General features: G+C 38.2%; 1 protein-coding gene across 1 annotated transcript in view; it reads left to right on the forward strand.

Annotated features, from left to right (window-relative positions):
• The window catches only part of LOC136676975 (regulator of G-protein signaling 3-like), a 30,134-nt gene extending 13,182 nt beyond the window's left edge, over positions 1 to 16,952 (forward strand). The window contains exons 12-20 of the mRNA XM_066654301.1: positions 3,249 to 3,360; positions 5,343 to 5,386; positions 6,383 to 6,505; positions 9,357 to 10,166; positions 12,273 to 12,343; positions 12,690 to 12,794; positions 14,355 to 14,416; positions 14,700 to 14,866; positions 15,177 to 16,952. Coding sequence (XP_066510398.1) covers positions 3,249 to 3,360; positions 5,343 to 5,386; positions 6,383 to 6,505; positions 9,357 to 10,166; positions 12,273 to 12,343; positions 12,690 to 12,794; positions 14,355 to 14,416; positions 14,700 to 14,866; positions 15,177 to 15,368 — 1,686 coding nt within the window. The 3' untranslated portion in view covers positions 15,369 to 16,952. The remainder of the gene's footprint in view (positions 1 to 3,248; positions 3,361 to 5,342; positions 5,387 to 6,382; positions 6,506 to 9,356; positions 10,167 to 12,272; positions 12,344 to 12,689; positions 12,795 to 14,354; positions 14,417 to 14,699; positions 14,867 to 15,176) is intronic.
• Positions 16,953 to 20,130: the final 3,178 nt, after the last annotated feature.

The following is a 20,130-nucleotide window of genomic DNA, read 5'->3' on the forward strand; positions in this document are numbered from 1 at the left end:
TACAATAAACAATTTAATTAAAAAATTTGTATGGCAAAACATAAGACCAAGAATCAGACTGAACGACAATAGATGGCTTGGGTTAGAACAAAATGCATGTCACACTATATCGCATACAGTCCTGCCATTCTTAAATTTAGGAATATGGCGGAAACATAGAATTAAAAATTACCTCTCATAAAGACTGGTATCAATTAAAGAATTCACCTACTCCAACTGAAACCTTCTTTACAAACAAATTGGTGTCTCAATTATATCAGTGCTTACAATCGTCCTTTTCTGGAGACACTTTTAATATTAAAGAGAAATAGGAAATGGAAATGAATGTAAAAATTAAAAATGATACCTGGGAAGACTTGTGTGAGAAGGGGCATAATTTAACCAGAACTTCAGCTTGGAAAGGATTTGGATGTAAATAAAACATGTTTAACTCCTTCTGACTTACTTATATTAAATAAAAATACAAAACTGTGCTGGGGGGATTGTGGCCAGCTTGGAGACATACTCATTTCTTCTGGGTTTGCCTGATGCTGAAGCAATACTGGGAAAGCATCCGTAGGGAACTATACACCATTCTAGAGATAGATTTACCTCTAGACCCATTATTGGATTAATGCCTGAGACGGTTTGAGACAAAAATACAATATACAAACTTAATACAAACTTAATATACCCCTTTTAGTGGCAAGAAAGATGATTACAATGTCATGCCTTGAACCTCAACCACCAACAATATTCCAATGGCACGAGAAGGTTAAGTACCTAATCTTAAAATTACTGCAAAAATACACTTTGACACCCGTGGTTGTGTGTCCTGATGGTACGCAGTAATTACCTACTTTAGCAGGTCGAAGAGTTGGACAAATCACGAGGTGGTTCTTAAAGGTTTTAAGTTTGTGGAGTTTTCAAAATTGGAAAAATGGATATACCCCAAATTAATGATTTCTTTTGATCAGCTGTTCGTTCACTAGTTGTTGAATAGGTCAGCACAAATTAGGTGACAGCTGATTAGTTGTAATTAGTGGCTGTGATTCCAATATCAGACTGATAATAATAATAATAATATTTCTCAGTTAAAAGCCAATAATGTATCAGAGTTATATTATAAACCCTGGCTGACAGCTTTTTAACACTGTAAGTTGTGGCCATTGGGCTGTTTGTTACTTCTGCATGCACTAAAGCTTTTTAGGGTCCAGAGCGAAAGGATGAATTGAGATATTTAATTGAGGATAATGTTTGATTTGGATCCAAGAAGCTTTATTGGATGAAATACATGAGGAGAGGATTCATATAATGCCTTGTTTTCTAGCCCTGAAGGTGACCCTCATTCCTCAGCCTGTGGTATCTCCTTACTGCAGAATTGACTTTTTAGCCCTGTCAGGTTTTTAGCTTGTTCTTGTGATACCTCCCTATGAGCAGGCTAGACATGCACTACTGAGATCCCTGAAACATTAGATTCATTTAATCGAACAGTAGTTTGAGAAATGGGAGTATATTAGTCTCAGTAGCAACAATGTTGAACACTAATCAGATTCTTACTCGGGAAGGAGACACCTGGGTTTGAGTTTTCTCGAAGCAGCAGCTATTGAGAAATCCTCGGTTTGGGAATAATGTGACCTCTACGTGACACAGCTTGAGTCATACTGAGCAAAGATAAATCTCTCTGGGCCACAATAGCCACTCTGATCCACTTTGTATCTGTAGCAATTCTTCCTTCCCTTCTGTGGTCCCTTCACAGTGCTTTCTCACCAAGCACTGCTGCTAACTGACCTTAATTCTCTTTGGAGACCTGTATGTGTAACATGCTGAGGAGTCTGGCATTTGTAAAGTGTGTTTAATAAAGATGAGCTGTTCATCACTAGTGCACATTCCTCTAGTGTCCTAGCGCAAGTGTATTTGTGTGTGTGTGTTTGCCTGTAATTTGGAGCTGCTGAGTTTATTAGGTTGGCCTTGCTCCAGGCCTGAGCACAGATAGAGACAAACACTCTGAACTGGCCAGCTGGCTTTTCTGTGGGAATCAGAACAGACTGGTGATAAAGCACTGAGCTATAAAGCAATGAGTACCTATCCATCTACACCTGCATTAGTTAAAGCCATTAATGCTGATGTAAAATTGATCTTATGTAGCATCATCAGCTCCTCAGCAAATATTCAATAGACACTTAGAGATTTCCAAAACTAAGGTAACCAAAAAATATTTAAATCTTGAGCGTTTACAGTGTTTTTAAAAGCATGCAAGAAGGTAATTTGCAAGGCAACTAACATTTGTTTGCATAGTTTATGTAAATTATGTCAATGACACATTTGGGAAAAGCTTGTTGTGTTGACAAAGCAAGCTTTCATAGGTTTTTAGGCAAGAATGGTGAATGAAGTAAGGTAGCAACAGATGTAAAGGGTGTACTTTTTAAAAATTTGATACAGGTTTGGAGGCTTCTGTGTAGTGTTCAGTTAAATATTTGTTTACTGCTTATTACATACATGTCTGTTCTCTCTGACATAATACTCTGTGGGGAAAAAAATGAGCAGCAAGAGGTTTATTTTTACTTGTAAAAACTATACACAAACACTGGAAGAGTTAAAACATATACAGAATAATATACTTGTTTTCAAAAAGAGCTGTTGATATTTTATGAGGTAGTTAGCCTTCTTGGTGTAGCCCAGACTCATTTATGGGTGTGTTTAGTTCAAACAGCGCATGTGATTTAAATTAATTAACAATTTAAGGCATTGTATGAACCACAGATTTGTTGTTAACTACAACATGTTGTTTCATCTAAGAAAGGTAAATCTCAGGATTATCTCAGACAGATAAATCACGGCATATACAAGCTGTTATACTGTTTTTTTTTTTTATAATTTACATTTTCAGATAACTCGTAGCTACTCCGACATGTTTAAAGACATTTTTTTCAGGTCAAAAATATATGTAATTATATTTGTTTAATACATAGGTAAACAGTAAAACTGGCCTTACATCAGAGAAGCAGAGAGGACAGCAGATAACCTGCATGTTGTCTTACTTAGCCTTGCCAGTTGTGCTTAATTATACATCCGCATGTATACTACACCCTCTTTTTCTGACAGAAAAAGATCCAACACATACATAATGCAGAAGTCATAGCAGTGGACACTTTGTGTTGCTATTTTACTGTACTGGGAATCCACTGAGTGAGTTTGACACAAGCAGGCCAGTAATAATGTGATGTTTGGAGGTTTGTTTTCAGCATTGACTCTCTCGCCCCCTATAGGCCACAGTCTTCATCTACACTGACCTCATACTCCTGACCAGAGAGGATGAGCCAGGCCGGTGCAATGTGCTCCAAAGTCCTCTCTACCTCCATCAGATACAACTGCAGGATGGTAGGTTTACTCACGTTTTGGGTGTAGTTTACATGTTGTTGAAGTTTTGGTGTCATGTTCTTGTGTATATAAGTATGTTGGCTATTGTAAATGCTTGACTTTACTCACTGCATGCGCTTATATTTTAAACTGTGTACTACTTACTATATAAATAGTATACTAACTGCTATACTGTATTTTTATTAGAGTATACCACCACAGGAAATCATTCATTAGTATTGCATGGACTTATTGTTAGTAAGGTATTACTGTGCATAGTCCCTCACAATAATAAAAAAAAAAAAAAGAAACAAGCAGTAAAAAATAACAGACAAAATAAAGTACAGTATCTACCCAGCTTTACTTGTATCTTTATACATTAAAGTACACTATACATATACTATGCACACAATATTACACTGCTGAAATATGCATGTGTTATTATATATAACTAGGAAATAAGTAAATGTATATATTGCTTTAACAATTTTACATGTAGGCATTAGGAGGGTGCAGTCATTTACACAGTTCCAGTCAATTGACTTGGTTATGTTGTTTCTGGCACACTTTTCACTACTGTTACATAGACAAATGTACAAAAGTGCAGACAGTGACTTTATGAAGGAGTATTGTTAATTTCTAAATAATATAAATAAAATATTTAATAATTTAAGAAACTACATGAGCAAGTTTGAGGCCTGGTATTAGGGTTATTTAGTAGGGCACTGACCCACCATCCAAATATCATGCCTGGCCAAACCAGTTTCTTAATTGTATATGCTTCTACAGAAAAACTATATTAAACTATATGCGGCTACAATTTGTGCACTCTGCTGCTTTTCCCCACACACACCCAAAGTAAAAGTCTACCCTGACTAACTTAGTAGATTTAAATCATTCCCTCTGTATTGACAGCAATTTAAAGATTCACTGTATGTTGTGAGTAGATCAATGAATGTATTATCTGAATAATTTATAAACATTTGCTGTAAATGTATACCTCAGTTGTTCTTTTATTATTTAGCCAAGTCAGTGTGATTATATCTGATCCTTAAGGCATACATTTTTCCTGATGCTAACTGGTGGCTTTAAGATTTCGTTGTCATTATATTTGAGGCTGTAATAAGTCCAGCACCAAAGGTAAAGCAAACTTCAGACAATAAGCATGTCTTGGCTGCTTTAAAACATTTAGGGTCGGTGGTCAAATGTGTACGTTTTTTTTTTTTTTTTTTTTTTTTTTTTTTTTTTTTTTTTTTGCTTTAATGAACAGCTGGCTCATGCCAAATGGTTTACTTGCAAGCCCAGCTGGTCTGCTGAAACATATTAGCCTGGAGTTGAACCGTTTCTGTATTTATCGGAGTGTAAAGTGGTGCTAGCTATTCAGCTGTGTGTAGAAGTGTGTTTGTGTTTGTGAGAAAGTGTGCGATGTGCCTGTAAGCTGATTGTTTGGAGAGGAGGGGATGTGAACGCGCTCCACCCTGGGTTATTTGTGATTGTGTGCATGAGCCTCGGCAGCAGTAAGGAAGGAGGCAGCAGGGTCGTGTGTGTGTGTGTGTGTGTGAGAGAGAATGAGAGAGAAGTTCCCTGAGACTCTGCAGTGCTTCTCTTCATTCTGCTGCTGTGTCTGCAGTGAACAATGGCCTTGTCTCCGGTAGAGACCCTTCCAGCCTGCTGGGGTGGGCCTGTGTATTCTTCGTCTTCCTGATGATGGATAGAAATATCCGAAGGCGTGCTATAGCTGCCATTCTTCCCCCTTCTCCCGCTGGCTCTATCTTTAGAGACGCTCTTATCTCTGAAGGTTATATTTATGGCAACCTCACTACGGAAGGTACCATCAACACTAATGGCTGGTTATTACATTAACAGGGCTTTTAGTGAAAAATGAGAATGGTGCATTGACAATAACAATATGTCTGTGTACACTTTCAGCAGTGTAAACAGTAAGGTTTTTAAAAAACCTTTTTTTAATTTAAAACATACATTTTTCTTTATCTCCTCTCCAGTTCCGGCAGACAAGCTGCGTCTGTATATCTCCTACAGAGTCGAGGTGAGAATTCAGTCTATGCTCCACCACCTGTTTCCTCATCCCCTCACTTAACACCTAATATTAATATCAATTAAGCCCTACTCTCAGAAAAAAGGTTCTGTACAGGTACGTTATTTTCACTAAAGGTACAAACCGTGTAACTATACTTTTTAAAGGCTGTTAGCATTATGCAACTTGTGTAGTGTAGTGTTTTAGAATGTCCAGATTGTACATCTTTGCTGTGAATATATGAAAAATACAGGAACAATAGGAACAACATTTCCTTATGACGAAAGGTTTTCTCAGGCATCATGCCACATGTTTGTAATCTTTTTCTCTAAAAACTTTCAACAAGGCTTTAAATGCTTTGTGACACATTGTTTGTCCCCCAGGACATTATTTATCTTAAGAAATTAACACAAAACAGAAATGTTGGGAAATCAGCCCTCGATGTAACAGAGCTTTAACTGATGAGCTACTTTGCTTACATGCAATTACATGCAATGAGTGTATAATACCCTCTGCAGCCTGTTGACCTGGCATGAGTCAGTTATAAATGTTTACAGGATGTCAGCAGAGTATCATTTAGACAGAGTGGCTCTTAATTATACGGGCATGTACGTCATGTACAAGTGTGTTCCAAGCTCCTCGCTTTCAGCAGCGTATACATGTCAGCAAGACAGACGGCTCAGTCCAGCAAATCCACGCACAGAGCAAACGCTGAACACACAGCCATCTGCCCATCTCCCTGACAACATCTCACACACACACACACACCCATGCTGATTGGTGAGTGACAGTGTGTGTAGCTCTCGTCTTTGCTTTCTCTCCTTTTCTCAGTCCACACAGAGTGCAAGACAAAGGTTGCCAGCACTGGACAGACATACACAATAAAATCCTGAGAATGAAGACCATATCAAGGTCATCAAACAAATAAGAGATGAACACGTTGAAAAGGTGGATTTGAATATCTCTCACTCTCTCTCTATCTCTATCTCTCTCGCTCTCTCTCTCTAGAGAACGGAGTGTCTGTTCAGTTTGGAGGCCTTTTCAGCTGAGCAGAAAAGAAGAGTGTACCAGTGCCTGAGAGAAAATATTAACAAGCAGCTTGCCCTAAGGGAGAGAATGGGTGCTGACCAGGTGGGGCACACTCACTATTCTTTAGTTAACAGTTCATTGTTTCAGGCTTTCACCTGTTTGTTTCAGTTTTTCGTGCGATGAATTATTTAAATGCTGTTTAGTATAGGTTATAGACCATATTAGTCAGGTTTACTTATAAAACCCAAAGGTGCTGCACGACAAAGTCCTAACAGTCAATAACTTAAACAAAATACACCAATTAACAGTTCCTGAATATTAGGAATAATTTAAAAATGTCAAAACATTTGAAGCACCAACAAATACTAAACAGCACAAACAATGCCAATATTTCTTAGAGAATATACATACCATTATATTGTTGAAAACATAAGTTCTTTAAATAGGATTTACAAATATCAAGGGAGTGATAGTGGAGCACCTGAAATGGGCAGTTGGGCCAATGCAATTTTATTAATGGTATCAAATTATATTTTTTAATTTCACATTAATAAAATTATTACACAGCAAACTGTTCCACTGTGTTAGGGCTGAAACAAACAAGATACAGTCCTCTTTAGACCTCGATCTCAAAGCATCATGTTAATATGTTAATGCATTAATAACACATTCAAAAAGATGTCATCACTCGTACTGCATGTTCCAAATTTTCTGTTCAAACCATCTGTAGATCCACCTAGGTCAATTTGACTCTACAGCAATAGTCCTCTCCTTCAAATACAGCTTTTAAATAATGAGTTCTGTTGGTACTTTCTTGGCAAAAGTTATTTCTTGACATAGGACCTTGTGGTTTTTTTTAAACTGCTGCCAACATCAGTAATACAGCAGATTACACTGGATACACAACAATGAAAAATACACAAAATCAACAGCAAAGTGGAAAAACATAAATACAGACTGCTGTTCTCAGTGTGTGATACAAATATATCTGTAGCAAATTGCTTTTTAAATTAGAGGTTAATAACCCTAGGATAATATTCAAACTAATAAAAACAATTACGGTTAATTGTACAAATTATATGGTTATTTATCATTGTTTTTGCCCAACCCAGGATTGTTTTTGTAGTGTGTGTATATGAATCTTGTCCAGGGAAACATCTTAGCTGTGTGTGTTTTACATCTTACAGTTTTATTCCATTCCCTTCCAGGAGAATGAGAGAAAATTAGATTTTTCTCTTATTTTCTCCCTCTCGCTCTCCCTCTCGCTCTCCCTCTCTCTCTCTCTCTCTCTCTCTCTCTCCCTCTCTCCCTCTCTCTCTCTCACACACACACACACAAACACACTCTCTCTCACTCGCTATCTCTCTCAGCCTCCTCTGTGACTGAGTGCCCCTTGGGTTGGCATTAGCAACAATTGATGCTGCAGCGACATCATTAATCAGACTAGCACAAACAGATATGCACATGTGACTTGAGGAGAGAGCGAGCGAGCGAGAGAGAGAGAAAGAGAGAAAGAGATGTGACAGAGAGCTGTTCTACTGCATGCTGCTGTGATGAAAGAATACATTATTTGTCTTTAGAAGATAGATACAGGATCGATTGTGGAGGTGAGGTCATCCAATGGTGCCTTTGTTTATATGCATGTACAGTATCCTTTCTGTGTGCGATACGATTAGATTAGATCATTCTTAAGTGATTTGACTGGCATAACATTTTTTGAAATCTCATATTTGCTTTCAATCTCCATTGGGTGTTAGTATTTGGAAGGGAAAATATATTATGTATAATTGTTTCAACATTAGATGCTCATAGAAGGGCTTGTGACATGCTGCACTGTGTTATGACAATACTACTGTCAAAACCCTTGGTGTATTTAAAGTGCTTACAAGGATTTACTGTATTTACTCAAGCTGGATTCTGCTAGATTGAAATGTTTGTTGATGTTAGCGGTTAAAAGGGACTTCAGAAAGTGCAGTAAAGCTGGAAATCGTTTGGCTGCACAATACTTTCAAAGTACATTGATCCCACAAATCCTTCAGCAGCACGTAGGTTTCTGAGTGATTAATGTTGGAGATGTGGGTGTTCTTTCTTTAATACTGTGCCGTCCCCATGCTGTAATTTCCTGAAGTGGAAGATATCAGATGTAGCATCAAATATCTTTTTATAATAACACAATTGATGGCCATGGTTGAAGGATGCTGCTATTGGTTACTCAGCTATCAAAAACAGCAAACTATCACTATAGGTTCTTGACAAGAAAATTCATTTTATAATGTTTCTTTGTGCAAAACAACTGCAATATATGTCACTGTTCAGATGATCAGACACTGAAAATGTATCCAGTCTTCTTACAAATTAATTAGGTGATAATATAATTTTAAAGTGTAAAAAATGGCAAAGGGCAGAATTTAATTTGGTGGCCTCAGTGATTTAAATACCACTCATCAGGACTCTTATGGCACATGTGAAATGTTATTTTGCTTCATTTTAATTAGTTAAGTTGAAATTTATTTATTTGGGAAAAAATATACCAAAAGTACTTGTTGCATAGAAGATTTTTAGATTGAATGACAGAATGTTTCACAGTGTACCATAATTGACTTAATTTTTTTGACCAGAAGTAGTGGCTATTCAACATTGAAAATATAGGTTTCACATGCAGTGCTCTGTAAAAGTCAGACACCTCTAGATTGTATGTGTGTGTGTGTGTGTTTTGAGAAGAAGGTATTTGAGGTATTTTGAGAAGAAGGCAAATGTTAAATACAGTAATCTTTTGTTATATTTACTGTTTAAAGTTCTGATTATTTATGTTTTATAATGCTGACGAATTACATTAAAACATGGAAAAAGGATGGTGCCTGTTTTTTATGCAGCACTGTATGCATTATTTTACAGTGATTTTTATCATTAATATCATTTGCTCTTTATTTAATGCTACACATTTTCTTGGCAGATGCTGGAGCCTAAGGCTGGAGATCAAGCTGAGCTGAGTTTGCTTGGTTTAGGACCTCAGAGTGTTTCAGAACCTTGCTCTCCCTCCTGTCCCTCTGGGTCTCCGATCACAGGCCACAGCAGAAGCAGAGCCAGGACCAGCACCCCCACTGAGCGCCTTTCGTTCCCGGACCTGCACTGCAGCTCTGGAGATGCCATACTGCCCCCTCCGCCTCCCCCTCTCGGAGAAGCCACGAAAGCCGCGTACTTGGAAACTTCTGCCATCTGGAAGGAGCGAGGAAAGGAGCCAAGGAGAAGTGAGCAGGAGGCGGAGCTGGAGAAGAGGGAGCAGGGAGAGGGCGAGAGTGCCTCTGAGACGGTCAGCGTAGGCGCACGGCCCACCTCGTCATCCTCCTCTTCCTCGCCACTCATCATCCCCAAACTCTGCCTGGACCGCTCCTTCAGGCCAGACCCACTGACCTCGCCATCTACTGATGATGATGATAATGAGGAGGAGGAAGAAGAGGACGAGGACAGTGATGAAGGCTACCTGAAGCGCAGGAGCCTGGTAGAGACATCCCCCAGCAGGGGGCAGCAGAGCGGGGGCTTATGTGTTCAGCGCTCACTTCACCGTCGCACACACAGCGAGGGCAGTCTGCTCCAGGAGCCCCGATCTCCACGCTTCATCTCTGACCAGGCCATCCACTGCTTGGACAGTGACAGAGAGACAAAGGAGCGTTGGACCATCCCCTCCCCTCAGACCCTCCGCAAAGAACTCAACAAGAATGGAGGGTCTGTCCACCACATCTGTCTGCTGTTCACTGGCCGGAGGGTAGGTTCTGCTTACAAATCAACAAACCAAAAACTTATCACAGTTAATGGGCCTATAACTTATGAATTTACCACTTGAAGGAACAGTAGGTAATCACTGTGATACTTCACTGACCTGTAATAGGGAAAATAGAGCCTCTGTTATAGCTAACCTGTGCTCAGCCCTGCAGAAACTGCACTATGTAAATTTTGGAGGAGGCTGGGACCCATCTTTTCCACCTACACCTCCACACCATTCATTTATGTAAAATGTTGTTAAAATAAATTACACTAGGGGGAGCCCCAGGAGCAAAATACCCAAATGTTACCTAGTGTTCCTTTAAATGTAGATCCCTTATGATGAATCATTGTTTCAACAATCTCTTTCAGATTTATGTGTATTTGACTTCTATTAACATTTTGAAATAAACAGGTTGTCTTTGTTTCGGTGCTTTTATGAGCAATATAGTATTCCATAATGTATTCCATATATCTTTTTGAAAATCCCTGACAAAATGGTAGACTATAATTCATGGCATTTTAGCTTTTTGCTCACAATGCTTTATGGAAGCTACCACACTGGTATCCACTTTAAATGGCTTAGTATGGTTCTTTGTTGCGAAGGCTCATTTAATTATACATTCATTCAACTCATGAATAACAGAACATTCAGGTGTTATTGGGCTGTGATGCCTGAAAGTCTATATTTGACTGTGTTTGTAGTCTTAATGAACCTAATACTCTTTGTTAATATAGGGACATACTATGGTCCCCTAGCGGACATGCTGATTAAAAGTAGTTTCAGTACACTACAGTTTCTTGAAATAAATAAATTGGGGGTCTATATAGCTACTGCTTTTGTTTTACTGGCCACTTAAACCACAGCAGCAAAGCATGTTGACTGGCTGCTGTACATATTCAAAATAACAGTACTAACTTTAGCTATAGTGAAAAAAAAAACTATTGGCCACTGTGTAAAACAGTACACATGGATCCAGCTGTTTGGAGATTCAATATATGCACCTTTTAGAGAGAAGCAGGTTTCCCTGTATGCCCACACTTGCTCTACCATACAATACAATGTCGACGTGCAAGCAGAACAACATGGCATTTCCAAAGCAACTTTACATTTTTAAAATATTTTGACTTTAATCTAGAAATAATTGAGCTATGGGCGGCACCGTGGCGCAGCAGTTAGTGTCGCAGTCACACAGCTCCAGGGACCTGAATGTTGTGGATTCGAGTCCCGCTCCGGGTGACTGTCTGTGAGGAGTTTAGTGTGTTCTCCCCGTGTCCGCATGGGTTTCCTCTGGGTGCACACGTTGGTAGGTGGATTGGCGACTCAAAAGTGTCCGTAGGTGAGTGAATGTGTGAGTGTGTGTCGCCCTGTGAAGGACTGGTGCCCCCTCCAGGGTGTGTTCCTGCCTTGTGCCCAGTGATTCCGAGTAGGCTCCAGACCCACCACGACCCTGAATTGGATAAGCGGTTTCAGATAATGAATGAATAATTGACCTTCTTAAAAGGCAAATTGTTTTTTCTATTCATTTTCTTTTACAACTGCAGTCCAGACTGGTCAACTTTGAACGGATAAAAAGTTTGATTGCTACTAAAATAACTCATTAATTATTTTTTTGCTTAAATAGCCTCAATGTAACAGGAGAGAAGTTCATATTTTGGCTGTTGGAATGCCACAATCATGTCAGTAATCTTAGTCAATGTTTGATGCAGACACATTTGTGAACGTGAAAGTGAGAGGGAAACAGCAAATTGCATTGAGGGCTGCTTAATAACATCAACCAAACTCTGTTACTCTTTTTTCCCCCTCTTAAACCTCCCAGAATGCCACAGATCTACAAAGATCTTAGTTTTCCCTCCTCTAACATACTATATTCAGGTCACGAAGGCCTTGCTAATTAGCTGATGAATTGAGTCTGTTATGTGTAATGAGGCAGAATGCTAAACTCTGGCTCACTAATCCTTGAGTTTGACACCCTGCTCGAGCTTGTCTGATTATCATCCTCTACTTGATTAAAGCAGCTGGGGTTTTTCACCCTGGACTTCCTTGAAAACATCCCCTTTCTATATAACATATTGCACAATGACAAAGCACTTTTTCTCTTGCTCTCAGGTCTGTGGCGAGGCCAACTGTAAATGTCAAATCGAGAAGTGTATAAAGAAAAAGAAGAAATCAAAAAATCTGTAAGTAGTTATGTTTTTCTTTTAAACACATTTTTGCCAAACACTACCGCAATAAAGGTGCAATTGTTAGAAACTGAATTGGTGCTTTAGGTGCTTTATATTCTCCAAAATGCCTGTTCTTCCACACAAGATAACCACTCAATGCAGTAAATGATGGCATCTCTCCCAGCCATTTCCCACAGCGAAAAGCAGCTTCTGTCACAATACTCATGCTGATAATCTCTTCCCATTTCTATCAATCCGTGTTTTGAGTCATCAAACGATGACACACACTTGAGTACTGGGTTAGCTGGTGAATCATTCCAACGATGGAGGCTGTGCTGACTTTCTTGTGGGCTTCCCATAGGGCCAAAGACATGAAAAATCGACTGACCTTTCTTCGGAAGAAGAACAGCGACAGGCATGGAAGTAACCCAGCCTACAAGCTGGAGAAAGTCTTCAAATGGGACAAGTAAGCACAAGTGTTTATTTCCCCTCTTACCCGACCTGTCCCCCAGACAGCATGAGTCACACTGTATAGTGTGTCTAACTTTCAACAGATATTTTGTCTTATCTAATATAGGTTGGCAACATATATATTCAGAGATGTTGGCTGTGTCTCCTGTGAATAATGTATAAGGCTCAATTCATGAATTATGCATTTTTCCAATTTATGGTAAAATAATCAAATCTGTGAGAGGTAAATAAACGTACAGTTTACAGTTATATTGCTCAGCCAATTATACATGTGTTCTGTGTAATCATAAATAAAACCCCATTTCAAAATACCTTAGTATTCAGCCCATTCACAATATTATTAAAAGAAGTGTTTTAAGTCTGCTCTTTGAATGAGATACAAAGAAAGACAGCCAAGTAGAAAAGAGGTTATATACCTCACATACAAAAACATCCTGTTTCATGTCAGAAAGAGAGGCATAATATAGATCATATCGAATTAAATATAATTGTTTCTTGTATGGGCGGCACAGTGGCACACGTTTGTAGGTGGATTGGCAACTCAAAAGTGTCCATAGGTGTGAGTATGTGAGTGAATGTGTGAGTGTGTGTGTGTTGCCCTGTGAAGGACTGGCGCCCCCTCCAGGGTGTATTCCCGCCTTGCGCCCAATGATTCCAGGTAGGCTCTGGACCCACCGTGACCCTGAACTGGATAAGCGCTTACAGATAATGGATGGATGGATGTTTCTTGTACATAAATCAACAAAATGAAGAATGTATGATAGGAATTCTGCAGGTAGTCTTACACAGTTCCTGGAGTTGTGGGTTTGAACCCTGCTTTGAGTGACTGTTTGTGAGGAGTTTGGTGTGTTCTCCCTGTGTCCGTGTGGGTTTCCTCTCATGGTCCAAAAACACGTTGGCAGGTGGATTGGTGACTCAAAAGTATTTGTAGGTTTAAGTGTGAGAGTGAATTGTGTGTCGCCCTGTGAAGCACTTGCGCCCCATCCAGTGATTCCAGGTAGGCTTCAGACCCATTGCAACCCTGAACTGGAAAAGCGGTTACAATGAATGAATGAATGAATGTGTAGTTGAACCTTTCTGACGGGCACTGCATAATTTGTGTAAGTTTTCTATCAATGTATATAAGAAGATCTATGCTGCATTAATTCTTGAATGCACTGTGATAATGTCTGAGCAAGTATGTCCACACATTCATAATGCGGTTCACATTGCTAAGAACTAATATTGATTTTTTAAATCAGAGTAAATATAAAAGGAGCCCCAACTTTATATATGCTCCTATGCATTTTTTACTCATAGTTCTTACTTCTAAAACAACTGTGGAATTTTCTTTAATTGAACTGTATGATCATGTATATTTTCTATTATAAATACAAAGAAATTACATTACTTTGCTTGGCACAGGAGGGATAAATGTAAGATTCAGATCATCAGAAAGGTCAGCGTGACCTAAACTGAGCCAAAGCAGGATGTTCTTGCTTGTAAAGTAAATTTCAGTGCATCGTTTGCAATAAATCATGGGAGTTGTTGACCATTCTCTTTGGTATTTCTTTAGACCCACTCCAGAGGAAGCTCTCAAATGGGGGGAATCACTTGACCTGCTGCTTTCTCATAAATGTAAGTTTTGGAAACCCTGTTTATCGCACTATTGTTTATTGGGAACAGAAAACAAAGTTATATAATGGCACAATTAACATGTTGTTTATAATTTACTTTCAAGATATAACCCTTTTGACATCAAAGTCTGACAGCAAATGTTAATTTAAATAGAAATGGATTTTAATGGAACCCACATTGATTTAATGTATGTTTAGACTGGAGCCCTGATGCATTTCCATTTCACATTATATTACAACAGTATGTATCTGTATCTGTATCTGTAAATGTATCTGCTTTTCAGATGGACTGGCCGCATTTCGCTCATTCCTGCAAACAGAGTATAGCGAAGAGAATCTGGATTTCTGGCTGGCTTGTGAGGACTACAGGAGGATCAAGTCTCTGTCCAAGATGGCATCCAGAGCAAAGAAGATATATGCGGATTACATTTCTATTCAGTCATGTAAAGAGGTTAGTGAATAAAAATATATTTAAATCACAAAATATTAACTAGTTTTAATTTTTTATGAGGTGATACAGAGTACTGTGCAAAAATCCTTTATTATTTCATTCTCTGTCAGAATAGCAATTAAGTTTTAATTATGCATACTTTAATATTTGCCAAAAAAAAAAAATCCAAATAAAACCCAATATGAAATTTCAACTTAGTTTTTCTATTTATTTTCCTCATTAATAGCGTCTTGACAACAAAACATCCTTTCAGACTCGCTACAAACAGAAATGTACACTTAGTTAATACATGCCTTTATTGTATTTTCAGGTCAATCTGGACTCATACACCAGGGAACAGACCAAGGAGAACATGGGAAGCATTAGCGCTGACTGCTTTGATCTGGCTCAGGGCAGGATCTATGGACTCATGGAGAAAGACCCCTACCCTCGCTTCCTCCGCTCAGACATTTACTTGGATTTAACCCACCAAAAAAGACCCAGCTCTGCCACACAACTCTGAGCTCACAAAAGACACAGCTCCACACGCTGATACAACATTAGGGCACAAGAACAGTGCATTTCCATTGATAGTTCATCCCTAAGGAGATGCAATAGTTTGATGTATCATGTGGAGGATGTGAGACAGTGATCAGTATGTGTTATCAGACTGTCCAACTGATGTACTGCACAGTGTACGTGTTAGTATTTTGGTTGCTGTGCTGGTGTAGGGGGTCTATTTTAAAAGGCGTAATTAAAGCCTATTACAAGAACTCCACAAACTGTGGCATTGTTTTGACTCCATGCTGCCCCCTGCTGGGTGTCGTTTATAAAAGGGTGACACTAAAGTTGTCCTGAAATGTTGGCCAATGCCCCATTTGGCCTTACTGGTAGTGTGCAGTTTGCAGAGGGAGATAAGCATGTTAGGTGAGGATGAAGAGTGTATGCTTGGTACTGTTTTGTTTTGATCAGTTTAGACTGCCATGAGATTTTCTCTGCAGTGTTTTTCTTTACATAAAACCCAAGGTACATCCAAGAGTGTAAACAGCAGCACAACTGCCCTCTTATATCATTGTCATGATATAATTAGTGACTTTATTTATGGATGTAGTTTACATGCCCTTGGGAAGAACACTTCCTTGCCTTCCTGATATCAGTATCTGTTATTTTGGGGTGTCACCTCCATAAAATCAACTTTAAGCCCAAAAAATGAATTTATGGTTTAATATTTTGTATAAAATCAAGGTATTACATTTCATCACTGCTGGAAGGAGAACCACAGCTAACCAGGACTTCAGAGCACTCCAGAGTGGTTCTATTTTCACACTGTAAATAAACTGATGAAAAATTACATTTGCATTTAAGTGCAAACAATCATATACATTCTACACCAATGATACAGAGATTTTTTTAGGTTTCAAACGAATGTTTTTCTTGAAAAGTTGCCATTTTGGAAAGACAAATGTTTTTGCACAAAAGAGAAGTCACTACATTCCAAAGGAGTTGCAGCCGTGAGATCGTGTTTATACATTTATTTTCAGTGTTTTCAACTGTGCTTATTGGCTCCAGATCTCTCAATTATAATAGGCAGGTATTTGGAAATCAAACGTGCAATACAAGAGACCCCCACCAGCCCAGCCCATGACTTCCTGAAGTAAATGGACAGAGCAGTGGGCATCTGTGTCATTTAAAATACTATGTTCTGATGTAAACCTATACATAGAGACTGGTAGGTGAGTCATACAGTACAGTAAAGATCAATATATACAAATATATAAAACTCCAATATATATGCTAGCTACATGTGTTGTTGAAAATATGGGTATTCTGTTTGTAGGGAGCCTGTGTTATTTTTTAAGCCTACATCTGAAGGTGATGATAAAAAAAAAATCAAACCTCAGTATAATACTGTATATGTTTCTAATTCCTACTGAGTAACTGAGCGTAGACGCTGCATAAAAAAGTCAAGCATCATTTGGAGGATAGTGCTTTAAGTGTTTTAGGCTTATGGGAGATCAGTTTTCATAAAATTGTGTTTCCTTTTTTAATTCTATCTCCTTGTGATTACTATTACAGTATTTATTTGTGAACTCATAATACACTTACTGCCTGTGAGTGCTCTGTATTCAGATAAAATAAAATTACATCAAAACATACTTCCAAATACTTTGAGTGTATGAGTGAGTTAATTACCGTTTAACCTCAAGGTTTTGTTTTAATGTTTTACACCCCCACCACAATTTCAGCTCACCAAATTGTTATTACTGTTATTTTATAATATATATATATATATATATATATATATATATATATATATATATATATATATATATATATTAACCAAGATAACATAGATGTATGAATCAGATTCATAATATGATAAACATTTGTTAGAGGCTGCACAACTTTCATGTTTATACTTGAAAAAATAAAATATATGAATTTCACACACAAGGCTTAACAGCAGAGGACTTTTGCCGAGATGGGCTTTAGTGAGATTAGCCTAATTTGAAATGTATGCTAACATATCAACATTGGTTGACCAAAACGCTGTACAAATAGAAAATCAGGCAATAATACAAATAACAATGGTACATTTGAATGTTTACCTAGCTATTAGTTTTGCTGTAGAATTGCCTTGTTTTTATTATTCATTTTGTTTGCTATCTGTACAGTCTTTAGCATACGTTTGATAATAGGCCTAATGAAAATGTATCAACAGTCAAGTATAAAAGTGTTATTCAAGTCAAGTGTGTCCTACAGGGAGAGTGGAGGGATTAATTAACTCTACCATCTACCGTCTTGACTTTGTAAAACAGCTGTATAACTTTATCTCAGAATCAAGCCTAACCAATAATAATGTTTGGGTTTATCTGGCTAAATCTGAAATCCTGCTTGTTGGACACCCTCGATTTACCACAGTGTTGTTTTTTATAGATTCTGCACTGAAATATATTAGTTCACGAGAAGCTTCGTTAACCTCTTATCCCGGAAGTGTAAAGATTAGTGGCAATATACATTTCTTTAAAATATTTCTCTGCAATACATTTTGAAATAATTAATTTGTTTATTAAAGTGTTCCTGCATTTTTCACCTTGAGGAATGGCGAGGAGAAGGCTTGTCAGTACGGTTATGTGACTGAGCTGGAAAGCTTTTCTTTATGTCGTATTTATACTTCACTCCTTCTAACACTAGATGGCAGTACGACAACAAAATACGACCCAATCAGTTAAACCTGAGTGGTTAGGTACGGAAGTTTCACAGTCAGCTTGTATTAGACAAAAGTAGATTTTCTGTCCGTACCAATTCCAGTTCTGATTCAACATTCGAACGATAACACTGTGGGAATTACAATAAACCGTATTATATGTAAATTAGGACTCCGAATGTAGCAGTGGTCTGGTGTGTAGTTTATTAGTTTGCTGGCTGAAGGCCCTCGATTCCTACAAATAATTCAGGGCGAGCGAATATTCGCATGCTCAGACCAACCGTTTTTTTTTTTTAAGTTTCAGTGATAATTTAATGATAATTCTGTTTTCCCTGCTACACTGCACAGTCTGAGCGTATTGTTATTACTTCCCCGAGTGTTGTGTACATTGTGAATCCAAATATTTTATCCCACCGGAATACCCTACCTTCTGTTTTATTCAGGCAGATGTTGGCCAAATGAACACTATGGTTGAACATTTCGACAAGGTAGCACAGGAACGAAAGGTAATCTGCGGTTTAGCAACTGGGTTACACTAAGCTCTGTGAGCAGTTGTGAAAGCTATTTGGATGGAAAGGTTTCTTGAAAGGGGCTTTGAAAAGGATACGTTCCTATAACCCTGAGGGGTAATATGCTACAAAAACAAATTAAAGGAAATTAGACATGGGTAGGAAAACAAGAGTGTAATTGCGAATTGAAATTGCATGGTTGAGGGCAAAGCCTGATTCCCCACCCCACCCCCACTTACTGGGGGTTAATATAGGGGAAAAGCTTACCATCTTTCCTTATGTTGATGCAGTTCTTTGATATATTAGGACGTCAACCAAAAGTCGAAGAATCTGAAAGCCCACACACATACTACACATTCATTTAAGTACATTTAGACTGCCATAAAAACGAAGGCATCTTTCTCTCTCTCTCTCTCTCTCTCTCTCTCTCTGTATGTATATAGGAGGTGGGAGGGGTGGTCTAGTGAGAGGGATGATGTAATATCACCCAGATGTCTCATTTACAATAGAGCAGAGGAAAGCAAGACAAACACAGCGCTTATTCATTCAACACAGTCAGAGCAATGAAATCAACTGAAGATATGATTAACAACAAATAATATTAGCAGAAATTCTTTAATAATAGAAATATATGTGCTATAAATGAGCCATATTGCAGTTGTTTGTTTTCATGTGGTATTTATCCCCATATTGTTAATCATAATTGAATATGTTATCTTGTACTGATATTTAAAGAAGTATTTGTCCTTGTCCCTGTATGTATCCCTATAGATGGTGCTATAACCATTGCATTCTTCTTTAGCACAGCTGTGCTGGCTGGACAGTCTATATTTAGGAAAATCATTTGAGGGATGGGAGGGCAGTGCTTTGTGTGTGTGTGTGTGTGTGTTCAGTTGTAAGGGTATATGAGGTCAAACATGCAAGCTTAACTCCACTGGACTCACTGAGCTCTGAACTTTTCTTTCTTCTGAGTTAGAAATATTAACTGATTTACTCCAGGATTTTACATAGAGCTAAATAAGTCTAATCAGTATGCAAGCCATTCAATGAGAATTGCAAGCCATTACATATATTTTAGTAAAATTAGGAATGCAAATATGTGGCCATTGTATAAACAAATGCATGCTTTTATGTAAAATTATGAATGGCGTCTATGTCCAAAACCTTCAATATGCAACTGCAGTCTATGTGGTATTGTAATGGACCCATTAAAGAACCTGTTGCACCAGTGACAACATCAATCAAGTGCTCCATTAACTTAATACAGAAATATCTTGCCCAAAGCATTAACAGGATATATATATATATATATAGTTCATCCAGACATTTAGGAGCAGATAGGAGGTCCTGGCTGATAGCATCAGACATTGACAGCCACTGCACTTTCTATGGCTGCTTTTCTTTATCTTTTTCTTTTTTTTTTTTTTTTTTTTCTTTTTCAGCCATAAAGGATGACCTCATCGCTAAAAATGGCTCCTGGCTCCTTCCTCGCCTCATCATCAGCAGATTGGAGAATGGGCACAGAGCCAGCTTTCTCCATCTCTTAAAGGCACAGTATCTCTCTTTTT

This window comes from Hoplias malabaricus, chromosome X2 (assembly GCF_029633855.1).
Source record: "Hoplias malabaricus isolate fHopMal1 chromosome X2, fHopMal1.hap1, whole genome shotgun sequence".
Lineage (NCBI taxonomy): Eukaryota > Metazoa > Chordata > Actinopteri > Characiformes > Erythrinidae > Hoplias > Hoplias malabaricus.